The 12,653-nt window shown below is 34.5% G+C and overlaps 1 protein-coding gene and 1 pseudogene across 1 annotated transcript in view; one reads left to right on the top strand and one right to left on the bottom strand.

The window, feature by feature from the left end:
• LOC121223753 (DNA-directed RNA polymerase subunit beta''-like) overlaps positions 1 to 2,215 on the top strand; it is a 3,103-nt gene extending 888 nt beyond the window's left edge. The window contains exon 1 of the mRNA XM_041106066.1: positions 1 to 2,215. This exon is cut by the window's left edge and continues 888 nt beyond it. Within this exon, the coding sequence (XP_040962000.1) occupies positions 250 to 945 (696 nt within the window). The 5' untranslated portion in view covers positions 1 to 249 and the 3' untranslated portion in view covers positions 946 to 2,215.
• A 2,173-nt stretch (positions 2,216 to 4,388) lies between these two features.
• Positions 4,389 to 11,312, bottom strand: LOC121223752 (general transcription and DNA repair factor IIH helicase subunit XPB1-like; annotated as a pseudogene).
• Between the last annotated feature and the right edge of the window lie 1,341 nt (positions 11,313 to 12,653).

Raw genomic sequence — 12,653 nt, 5'->3', positions numbered from 1 at the left:
TCTATGACATCAATATGAATTCGGGTCTCTCCGGTTCAACTAGGACCCCAGTTCCTGACCCGACTTTCTACCAAAATCAAGATCGAGAAAAGAAAGTTTTCCAATCATTGACTCAAACCCATTGGCGAAGTCCACTCAGCGGAATAAGGGGGTATTTATGGCAAACGGGCCAATCTGGTATTTCACAATAAAGTGATAGATGGAACTACCATTAAACGGCTTATTAGCAGATTAATAGATCACTTCGGAATGGCATATACATCACACATCCTGGATCAAGTAAAAGCTCTGGGTTTCCAGCAAGCCACTGCTATATCCATTTCATTAGGAATTGATGATCTTTTAACGATACCTTCTAAGGGATGGCTAGTCCAAGATGCTGAACAACAAAGTTTGATTTTGGAAAAACACCATCATTTTGGGAATGTACACGCGGTAGAAAAATTACGCCAATCAATTGAGATATGGTATGCTACAAGTGAATATTTGCGACAAGAAATGAATCCTAATTTTAGGATGACTGACCCGTTTAACCCAGTCCATATAATGTCTTTTTCAGGAGCTAGAGGAAATGCATCTCAAGTGCACCAATTAGTAGGTATGAGAGGATTAATGTCGGATCCGCAAGGACAAATGATCGATTTACCCATTCAAAGCAATTTACGCGAAAGACTGTCTTTAACAGAATATATCATTTCTTGCTACGGAGCCCGAAAAGGGGTTGTGGATACCGCCGTACGAACATCAGATGCTGGATATCTTACGCGCAGACTTGTTGAAGTAGTTCAACACATTGTTGTACGTAGAACAGATTGTGGCACCACCCGAGGGATTTCTGTGAGTCCTCAAAAGAGGACGCTTCCGGAAAGAATTTTTATCCAAACATTAATTGGTCGTGTATTAGCGGACGATATATATATGGGTCCGCGGTGCATTGCCATTTGAAATCAAGATATTGGGCTTGGGCTTGTCGATCGATTCAGAGCCTTTCGAACACAACCAATATCTATTCGAACTCCCTTTACTTGTAGGAGTACATCTTGGATTTGTCGATTATGTTATGGTCGGAGCCCCACTCATGGTGACCTGGTTGAATTGGGAGAAGCTGTAGGTATTATTGCGGGGCAATCCATTGGAGAACCGGGAATGCAACTAACATTAAGAACTTTTCATACCGGCGGAGTATTTACAGGCGGTACTGCAGAACATGTCCGGGCCCCTTTTAATGGAAAAATAAAATTCAATGAGGATTTGGTTCATCCTACACGCACACGTCACGGGCATCCTGCTTTTTTATGTTATCGGGACTTGTATGTAATTATTGAGAGTGAAGATATTATACATAAGGTGACTATTCCACCAAAAAGTTTTCTTTTAGTTCAAAACGATCAATATGTAGAATCAAAACAAGTGATTGCTGAGATTCGCGCGGGAACATACACTTTAAATTTGAAAGAGAGGGTTCGAATACATATTTATTCTGACTCAGATGGGGAAATGCACTGGAGTACCAATGTGTATCATTCGCCCGAATTTACATATAGTAATGTCCATCTCTTACCAAAAACAAGCCATTTGTGGATATTATCAGGGGGTTCGTACAAATTCAGTGTAGTTCCTTTTTCGCTCCACAAGGATCAAGATCAAATAAACATTCATTATCTTTCTGCCGAACGAAGATATATTTCTAGATTCTCAGTGAATAATGATCAAGTGAGACACAACTTATTTAGTTCAGATTTTTCGGATAAAAAAGAAGATAGGATTTACGATTATTCAGAATTGAATCGAATAATAGGTACTGGGCATTGTGATTTCATATATTCTGCTATTCTCCACGAGAATGCTGATTTATTGGCAAAGAGACGAAGAAATAGATTTATTATTCCATTTCAATTGATTCAAGACCAAGAGAAAGAACTAATGCTACATTCCCATTCCGGTATCTCGATGGAAATACCCATAAATGGTATTTTCCGTAAAAAAAGTATTCTTGCTTTTTTTGACGATCCTCGATACAGAAGAAAGAGTTTAGGAATTACTAAATATGGGACTCTAGGGGCGCATTAAATCATCAAAAGGGAGGATGTGATTGAGTATCGAGGAGTCAAAAAGGTTAAGCCAAAATACCAAATGAAAGTAGATCGATTTTTTTTCATTCCCGAGGAAGTGCATATTTTATCCGAATCTTCTTCCATAATGGTACGGAACAATAGTATCATTGGAGTAGATACCCCAATCACTTTAAATACAAGAAGCCAAGTGGGCGGATTGGTCCGAGTGGAAAGAAAAAAAAAGGATTGAACTAAAATTTTTTCGGGTAATATCTATTTTCCCGGAGAAAGAGATAAGATTTCTCGACACAGTGGCATCTTGATACCACCAGGAACGAGCAAAACAAACTCTAAGGAATCAAAAAATTTGAAAAATTGGATCTATGTCCAACGGATCACACCTACCAAGAAAAAGTATTTTGTTTTGGTTCGACCTGTAACCCCATATGAAATACCGGACGGTCTAAATTTAGCAACACTCTTCCCCCAGGATCCATTTCAAGAAAAAGATAATATGCAACTTCGAGCTGTCAATTATATCCTTTATGGAAATGGCAAACCGACTCGGAGAATTTCTGACACAAGTATTCAACTAGTTCGGACTTGTTTAGTGTTGAGTTGGGACCAAGACAACAAAAGTTCTTTGGCCGAAGAGGTCTGTGCTTCCTTTGTTGAAGTAAGGACAAATGGTCTGATTCGAGATTTCCTAAGAATCGACTTAGTGAAATCTCATATTTTTTATATCAGAAAAAGAAATGATCCGTCAAGTTCAGAATTGATTTCTGATAATAGGTCAGATCGTACCAATAAAAATCCGTTTTATTCCATTTATTCCAACGCAAGGATTCAACAATCGTTTAGCCAAAATCACGGAACTATTCATACGCTCTTGAACAGAAATAAGGAATCCCAATCTTTGATAATTTTGTCAGCATCTAATTGTTTTCGCATGGGCCCATTCAACGATGTAAAATATCACAATGTGATAAAACAATCAATTAAAAAAGATCCTCTAATTTCAATTAAGAATTTATTGGGTCCTTTAGGAACAAAACAAGACAAAATAAGCGGTGCTTTTAAAAATTATTATCTTATGTAATTTGTTTTATTTTCACCAAAAAAATATTAACTTAGTTATAATTTTGTGTAATTTTCTTTAAAAATTAAAGTTTAAATTTTAATTTTGATCCTTTTACTTTATTAAAATTTTGATTTTATTTATTGTACTTTAATTTAACATAAATTTTTAATAATTTTATTAACACCTAAACTTCTTTTGAAGAAGTGTTGAGATGAAATTTTGCTAAAAGGGCAATTTAAATAACAAATCAGTCAAACAATTTAATCCAATAAAAAATTGATATGTCAACTAAATGTTTAATAATATTTTTAAGAATAAAAAATATATTAATACTTTAAGAAGAATAGTTAATGTAAAAATTCTTTAAAATTAAAAGAATTAAATCATCTCAAATTAAAATATAAAATTAAATTTCAAATTTTATGATAATAAAAACATCAAAACTATAATTTAACAAAAGTTATATATATAATTATATATTATTGACAGAAATGAAAATGAGTAATTTGTGAATTAAGTTAGCTAATAGAACAATCTCAACGTAGATTCTGATCATATTTACTTTTTTCGAGATAATACTTAAAACTCATAACCCATCATATTTGATCTTTTTGAGACAATGCGCTTCAATGCATTCAAACCTACTTTTTCCTGCATTGTCACAAATACATATGTCAATTGAGCAAAAACTCAATTGACAACTGTTAGTTTTACTTTGTAGCTATTGAAGCCACATTCATCATTTGTTCTTTTATATATATATATATATATATAAATTTATTTATAATTATTTATTATTTTTCTACAACTTTACACTCGTCCAGACTGAACAATTGTATGGCCAAATCTAAATTAACTGTAACATCAATTGTCCAAAGTAATTGTCTAAATTAATTTTAATATGGTATGCCACATGTGAACTTTCCATATCGACAACTATTACCAATCAAATTCATCAACAAAAACTTTGCTAACGCGGCACCATGATCATTGATTAATAAGGTCAGGTTAGCCATTTTAATGTTAAAAGTAACAAATTTAGATAATAATTTAAAAGAATAATATAATTTTAATGTTAAAAACTCCGGTTCAAGTTATGCAATATATCTGTTAAAAGCAATATTTTCTAATTTTAACCCATGACTTTTGTTCAGTCTTGGACTTCTTAGTTCGATGTTGTCATTTCAGACAGTACAATCCTCGCTTCAAGATACTATATTTCCAAAGTGCAATATCATACAAAAATGTAGAAATTTTAGGAAATAACATGCTCATATGCCATTGCCAGCCATGTTCATACAGAGTGGTTACCTCAAGACATAAACCGATACCTTACAGAGTACAAATTCTACAAGCAATTTGTTTATTTGGCATTAAAGTAATTCAAGTTCTGAAGAAATAAAACTCTCCTTCTCGGAACCTCTTAGATGATATATATAAACCAAACGTAATTCGGGTTTATGCTTTTCATCTCGACCATAGCATCTCTTAAACAAAACAATGCGAGAAGTAACCTCGTAGATTGTCATAAAACAATCATCATTCTGCATGGTTCGGCTTTCATCTCAACCAAAGCGTTTCTTAAACAAATGATGCCGCTTGGATGGATCCTTAGGTTTACTCTTATTCTGGCCATGCCCCATAAGTTTATGCTTTCCAGTGCTGCAAACGGAAAAGATTCATATATGCCGATTAATACGTAAATAAATCAACTTTAACTGGTAGAAGGTTTATGATAGACTAACAGAAATAGGGCTTGCTCTTGTCCTCCTAAAGGACAGCTAGACAGACAAAGAAAACATGAGAAGGAAATGGAGACATTTTTTATACCTGTATTCCATGTAGACCATTCCATTTGCACCCGACATTGCACTCATGGATCCCATAGAGCGACGAGCTTTGTGAAGGGCTATATCATCTGCATCTTCTTCTAACTGCTCCAAACCAACCGCATCGTCACCGGCAGTCAAGACCTGATTTGTAGAACTTGTCAGTGACTATTTAGTTCAACTATCTCTTGAATTTTTAAAAGTTATAAAAGGATAAATAAGCACATTTCCTAAAAGAGCCAACTGCTCATCGAGATGGTAGTAACTCAAGTCCGCACCAGCATCAGGAGGAGGCAAGCTTGTTATCACCTGTCAGAAGTATTTGCTTTCAAAATTTTGCCAAATCACACACACTTCTATTTTCACGAGTACCATATGCACAGTTTTTGTAGTACAATAGAATAGACAAAGTATTAACCACATCCAGGTTACATGGTAAATGATGTACCTTAAAGCTATAACCTTGATCAATTAGAAACTGCTGCCTTTTAGTTGAGTAGTACATTTCCTGCAAAGGGTAACAGGTTATACATTATTTTCGTTAAAAAACCATCTTTAACATAACAAATGCTTAACAATAGCTATGGCATTGAAAGATGATAGATATCTACCTGTGTATCTGTTGAAACAAGGGAATAGAAAAATGCATTGTACTCTTCTTTACCACCTGCCATCCTATCTTCAAGTTTACCCTATTGCAGCCGTATAAGAATTTCAATTTTTATGTTTGTTGCATTTATCAACGGATTCGTTCACCAACATATGCAGCCGATTAGTAAAGCAATGATGAAAATTGTCAGATGCAAAATAAAACTGTAACACAAACCTTTGCCCTAAGAATACGTCCCAAACGCTGGGCTTCTTGACGTCTTGAACCAGCATGTGATGAAATCTGAATGATCACATTTGCCTCAGGAATATCTATCGAATTATCACCAACCTGTAGAGAGAAACAGAAACACCAAACCATTTTCATGAAAAGAATCCACTTGGGAACAAAACTAGCAGTCTCATCATCTTAAAACAGATTAGATGATGTTAACTATAATAGATAATTAAGGCCAAATGCATTTAAGAATATATTGCAGTTAATTTGAATCATTTCTAGACACCGCCGCCACCCCTCCTCCCAAAACCCAACACATTATAGGGACCAAAAGAGGAGAGAATAAAAGTAAAACTTGGCTTTTTGATGGGGGTGCGATAGTAGCTCATAATCAAAATTTTGCAGCATTTCTCTACAATCACTGACAATACTGAGTAAAACATAATCTGCTGATGAATACCTTTGAGAGGAAAATAGTGTTCACATCACGACTAGTCTTGAATGCCTGGAGAATTTTAGTCCTCTCAAGATGGCTGCACATTACAAGGGAAGATTGACACAACAATATAAAAACAATACAAAAAGGACAGAGCAATTGATGTTCACAAATAACCTGGTAGCACCATAGATCATAGGCTTGCGTAGCTTCATTGCATACTCAACCAGTGCAAAAAGATTGTCAGCAAAGACAATTATCTTATCACCACGCTCTCGTTCATGGAACCGTATGAGAAACTCACATGCCCTGAACTTATTAGGATTCATCACATAAAGTGCCTGAAATGCAAGAGGCAACCATTAGATGTGTAAGTATAAGAACAGAAAGGTTAACTGTTGGCTACTAGTCTTATTAAACAAGAAAAAACAAAATAAAACTGTAACACAAACCTTTGCCCTAAGAATACGTCCCAAACGCTGGGCTTCTTGACGTCTTGAACCAGCATGTGATGAAATCTGAATGATCACATTTGCCTCAGGAATATCTATCGAATTATCACCAACCTGTAGAGAGAAACAGAAACACCAAACCATTTTCATGAAAAGAATCCACTTGGGAACAAAACTAGCAGTCTCATCATCTTAAAACAGATTAGATGATGTTAACTATAATAGATAATTAAGGCCAAATGCATTTAAGAATATATTGCAGTTAATCTGAATCATTTCTAGACACTGCCGCCACCCCCTCCTCCCAAAACCCAACACATTATAGGGACCAAAAGAGGGGAGAATAAAAGTAAAACTTGGCTTTTTGATGGGGGTGCGATAGTAGCTCATAATCAAAATTTTGCAGCATTTCTCTACAATCACTGACAATACTGAGTAAAACATAATCTGCTGATGAATACCTTTGAGAGGAAAATAGTGTTCACATCACGACTAGTCTTGAATGCCTGGAGAATTTTAGTCCTCTCAAGATGGCTGCACATTACAAGGGAAGATTGACACAACAATATAAAAACAATACAAAAAGGACAGAGCAATTGATGTTCACAAATAACCTGGTAGCACCATAGATCATAGGCTTGCGTAGCTTCATTGCATACTCAACCAGTGCAAAAAGATTGTCAGCAAAGACAATTATCTTATCACCACGCTCTCGTTCATGGAACCGTATGAGAAACTCACATGCCCTGAACTTATTAGGATTCATCACATAAAGTGCCTGAAATGCAAGAGGCAACCATTAGATGTGTAAGTATAAGAACAGAAAGGTTAACTGTTGGCTACTAGTCTTATTAAACAAGAAAAAACAAAATCAGCATTACCGAATTCCAAATATGTGCAGTCAAAATTAACACCAAAACTTGTTAAGAACCAACAAATTAAGGTGAACTGTTTAGATAACTGAACCTGTTTCTTCTTGGAATTTTCTTTCTTCAAATATTCAGCAAAAGACTCCTTTGTCATCGGGCACCAGACTTCGGCGCACTGAACATTTGCTATGAACCCTCCTTTTACTAGATCCAGCCAATTTGCTTCATACAATTTGGGACCAATAAGGAAGTTCAAATCTGTAATTCTTTCATCCTCTCTCACAAGTGTGGCTACAAAAAAGGATTTAGATGTAAGAGGTAGCTGAGAGCTAGAGATGCATCAAAGCAAAAAACAATAGAGTACCAGTAAGCCCCAGTTTGCAATGGGATTTGGTGATACTAATGACTTTCCTAAACATGTGAGCAGGGACAACGTGCACCTACCAAGAAAAAATGCAATCAGTGCATATAAAGTTGAAAAACTTCCTTAAAGGTATATAAATGACAAGAACTATGACAATTAGTAATTACCTCATCCATAAGAAGCAGTCCCCATTCTCTGTTCCTTATTTCTTCAATAATCTTTTCAGATTCTTCAGACCGCTTACCACCGAAAGCAACCATATTATATGTTGTTACAACCACACCAGCATTGCCACGGAACCTCTCTTTGCTGTCAGATGTAAAACGGCAAATATTTTCATCCCGTATGGTTGACCAGAGTTTAAATTGAAAAGCCCACTGATCCACTGAAACCGCATTTGTAGCCAAACAAAGGCAACTTTTCTTTATTCGGCTTGCTGCAGAAAACACCAACTAGAGACTTTCCGGCACCACAAGGTAGCACAATAATGCCAGATCTGGCTCTACCTGCATGAATGAAACTCAGGTGAAGTTGTCTCAAATCCAGCACTCGTGCAAACAAGAGTTTATTTGTTTTATGTATTTTAGAAACCTAACAATAAAAACAAGTTGAAGCATGTCCACAAATTTCAGAAATAGAATGATAAAAGTGGTCTTCTAACAACGCAAAATCCATATTTTCATTGTTATTGTAACTTATAAGTGACAGATCAACAATTCAGTACATTGTAAGTTAGAAAAGGCGTATAATTCTTCCATTGAAGAAGTTAAGGTGTCATCAATACAATAAAAATGGAATGTGAGAATATTAAGCACAATAACAATTAGTTGAACAAATTATAGTATTGATGATCTCACCATTTCCAAACATTTTACTAAGACTCTTTTCCTGATATGGTCGTGGCTGTGCATGAGGCTTCAGTTCCATGTCAAGGTCAGGATTGACCTACAATTCAAAGAAACAATAAGAACTCCAGGATAATACCCGGATCTGGATATTATGAACTCAGTTATCACCATTTGTTGAAAGCCACTTTATTACTAGTGTCAAGAAAATGATAAATGTTACTCACACTGTCGTTTCTGAAGCCATACTCCTCCAACATTGGATAATTTAAAGCATTTGGCAAGCATCTTTGCTTTACATTTTCAACCTGGCAATGTACATGTACAAGGCAAAAACTTATATGTAGCATAATCCAATTCCAGTTCAAAACTGACAGCATTTTAGTCAAACTATAAGCAAAGCATCTTCTAATAGAATGATGTATCTAAAGATATTCATTTCAAACATCACTTACTCATTTCCTTAAGATATCACAAGATAGGAATGCAGAAGCTAAAATATGGCTAAACAGAACTCAGATACCTAGATACAAGTTGGTCATAAAAGCAACGAAAAATAAGGCAGCCTCTGTAAGCATACTCTACATAAGTCTTTTAGTTCTAAACTAATTAGTTGAAATCAAATACACTAATCCTCAAGGAAATTATGCAGCATGAAGTTGAAATGAGAAGTCAAAGAAAAATGAAAAATAAATACCTGAGCAGGGTCAATTTCAAATGCATGTGTTTCTTTCTCTTCAGCGGCAGCTGCCAGTTCTGATTCCATAAGCAAACCACTATGGCCTGACTCAATTTCACCCGCAGTTTTGCTGATTGTAAATCCATCATTTCCCTGCACATTCTATATAGTATCCATAGTGGATTGATTAAAACACATTCCAGAAGGGAATAAAAAAAAAAAGAAGGGAACATCTCCTTAGAAATGAAGGAAAACAAAAGGGAAGTCAAGAAATTAGTTGACAAGCATCCAGAAGAAACATGACAACCAAAGAACCAAGCAAGTTAACAATAAAGAATCCCACATGGAAACTCATGAACCTACAGAAAGTGACCCAACGAATCCAATTGAGCTTAAACTATTCTTTCAAACTGTTTCTCCTAGACTATTATGCAACGCTGGCATCTAAGAGAACACTAAGCAGAATCAGATTGAGACCTTTGAGTGAAAAAGCATACAGCAGTACAAAGTGTCACAGAAACTGATTTGCATGAGAAGATATCATTTAGACCAAAAGCATGATTTCAATGGGAAGAAAAGAGAATAACCAGTAAAAGAAGATTAAGCTTATGCCTCAAATGTAATAAACAAAATAAATCAACAAGCTCAATTCAAATAATGTAACAAACCTCAGAAACAAGCCTTGCTCGACCTATAACCTCATCTTGAAGCAGTTTCTTCAGAACCTGCAAGGATCAAACATCACCAAACAATTAATACCCAAAGAATCAATAAATTCCAATAAATTATAAAGGTACCAAAAACAACCAACTTGCCTCCGGAAATGGGGATTCGATAAAATAACGATTCTTCTTAAGCACAAGCTTAACTTTGCCATAATTAGCGGTAGAAGCATGAATGAAATCAATCATTTCTTTAGGAAGCTTAGTCTTGGACAATTTATTCAAGACCGATATAATTGTTTCTGTCTCCAACCCCACAGATACCGCAGCATACAAGGAATGTGGTGTGAGATTATACTCGTGCATTGACTCCGGCCTACATAAATTGAAAATTCACATTCATACACATTAATGTACATCCAATAAGCAAAACAAAAAAAAAAGAAAAAGAAATTTAAATCACAATATATTAATGGGGTCAGTACCTGCAAACGGGTTCAGCTATAGCAATGAGAAAATCATAAGCTTGCTTGTATAAAGGGGAGAATGTCTCCAAAAATATACGCCCATCAGCACAAGCCCATAATGGGCGATTACCATGATCGAGTTTTAGTTCTAATTTGGTAAAATCTCTTTTCTTTCCTTCATTCTCACCTTCAAAATTAATCATAAATTAAAATAATAATAAAAACCAAATACAACTCAAATTCAATCTAAATAGATTAAAAGCAAAAAAAGAACAAACAAATGAGTACCATCACGAGGTTCATCATCGGCTTCATCAGGATAAAAAGAATAATCATCTTCCATAGCTGAGCCCCTGTGATCATCCTGCAAAAAAAAAAAACCAAAATGAATCATGCTTTTGTAAGGAAAAATTAACAAAACCCATAAAATTCAAACAAAAAATATATAGAAATTCGCCTAACCTTGGCAAATTTGAACTTTTTGTTGGGCCGACCTCTTTCACCTGAGAATCATTAAAATGTTATACAAAACCTTCTAAAAAAATAAATCAAAACTGCAAAAATCATGGATTTCCAGTTTCCTTTGTTACCATGTCCCATGTTTTTGCTTAAATCTGTGTATTGGAAAAACCGGTTTCCTTATCGGATTATCAGCCCTTAGAGATCGATAGGCTTGAATATTTATTTATTTAATTCAAGTAATTTTTCCTTGCCTGAGAAAAAAATAGATTGTTCCTATACTGAGAAATCCGAGAAAATGTTTCAGGCACGCCGAACTCTATTTATAGACGATCTGCACCTCTAGTTTAGCGGGATCCACCGTGCAAAAACTTAAAACGCAGCGTTTTTTTTAGGTCTTTTGCAGGTAAAATGTGCAATAAGTCCCTGTACTTTTTGAAATTTTGTAATTTAGTCTCTATACTTTTATTTTCAGAAATTTTGCCCTTATACTTTATAGATTTCAAATTTCAAGTCTAAATTTTAACAATGTTAAATTCAGGTTAATTCCAACGTCATTTTTTAATTACATAACTATCAAGTGAGCATTTTTCTTAAATTTCAAAATGTCATACTAACAATTTTAATAAGAAAAAAATTTAACAAAGATAAGAATTGGATATGAATTTTGAAATCTGAAAAGTCTAGAGACTAAATTCTAAAATTTAAAAAATATAAAGACTTATGACATAATTTAATTGTCTTTTTCTATTGTTGCTCCAATTTAATCCTTGGGCCAGAGGTGTAATTAGCATAGATAAACTCATGTAGCAGTAGGTTTGGGCTTGAGCTTAATTTGAAATTTGGAGCTTATTATTTGATATAATTTTATCGAAGATTATTTTTTAAGTTTGAGTTTGACTCAAGATATATTTGAGCTCGAACTCAGTCAATCTCATTTATCAATTTTATGCTTGAACTCTAGTTCGATTCAGTTTATCTGTACAAGCTCTTTCTATAAGGATAAAAATGTGTTTTCGTGAAATAAAAATATATTAAAATGAAAGGCCAAAGTAGGTTCATGAGTTGTTTGAAAAGAGTATTACAATGCTCTAGTTTGGTTTTGTAATGACCTAAATATAAAGTTATCGGAACAGTGGTTTCGTAACCACAAATCTGATAGAAAAATTTTACCGATTTAGTGATTAGTTAGAAAAAGAAATTATTGAAGAAATTGGGTAAAAACAAGGTATCGAGACCTCTATCTTGTAAAACCAAGTCGAAAATAATTTTATAAATATTTATGAAATGTTATTAATGTGGTATTAAAATTTCGTTAGGAAATTTTAATGTTTGGGTAGTTAATTAAATAAAAAGAACTAAATTGTAAAAGGTGTAAAAGTGGATGGGATGATTAAATAGCTCAAGTGTCTAATTAGAGAAGATTTAAAAGGCAATTAGACCCAAAATTTATTTGGGCTGGATGGGAAGGGCATGAAATCAGCAGGAAATTTGATAAATTAAGGGCAAAATTAGAATATTACAAAATTAACTAAATAAAACTAGGACTAAATAGGAAATATCGAGATTTCTCTTCATTTCTCTTCAATTCCAGCCGCTAAAAACGCCATAGGAGGGTTCTCTAAGCTGG

Source organism: Gossypium hirsutum, chromosome A03 (genome assembly GCF_007990345.1).
Source record: "Gossypium hirsutum isolate 1008001.06 chromosome A03, Gossypium_hirsutum_v2.1, whole genome shotgun sequence".
NCBI lineage: Eukaryota > Viridiplantae > Streptophyta > Magnoliopsida > Malvales > Malvaceae > Gossypium > Gossypium hirsutum.
Note: the sequence above shows the minus strand (reverse complement) of the source record. Positions and strands in the feature narration are given on the sequence as shown.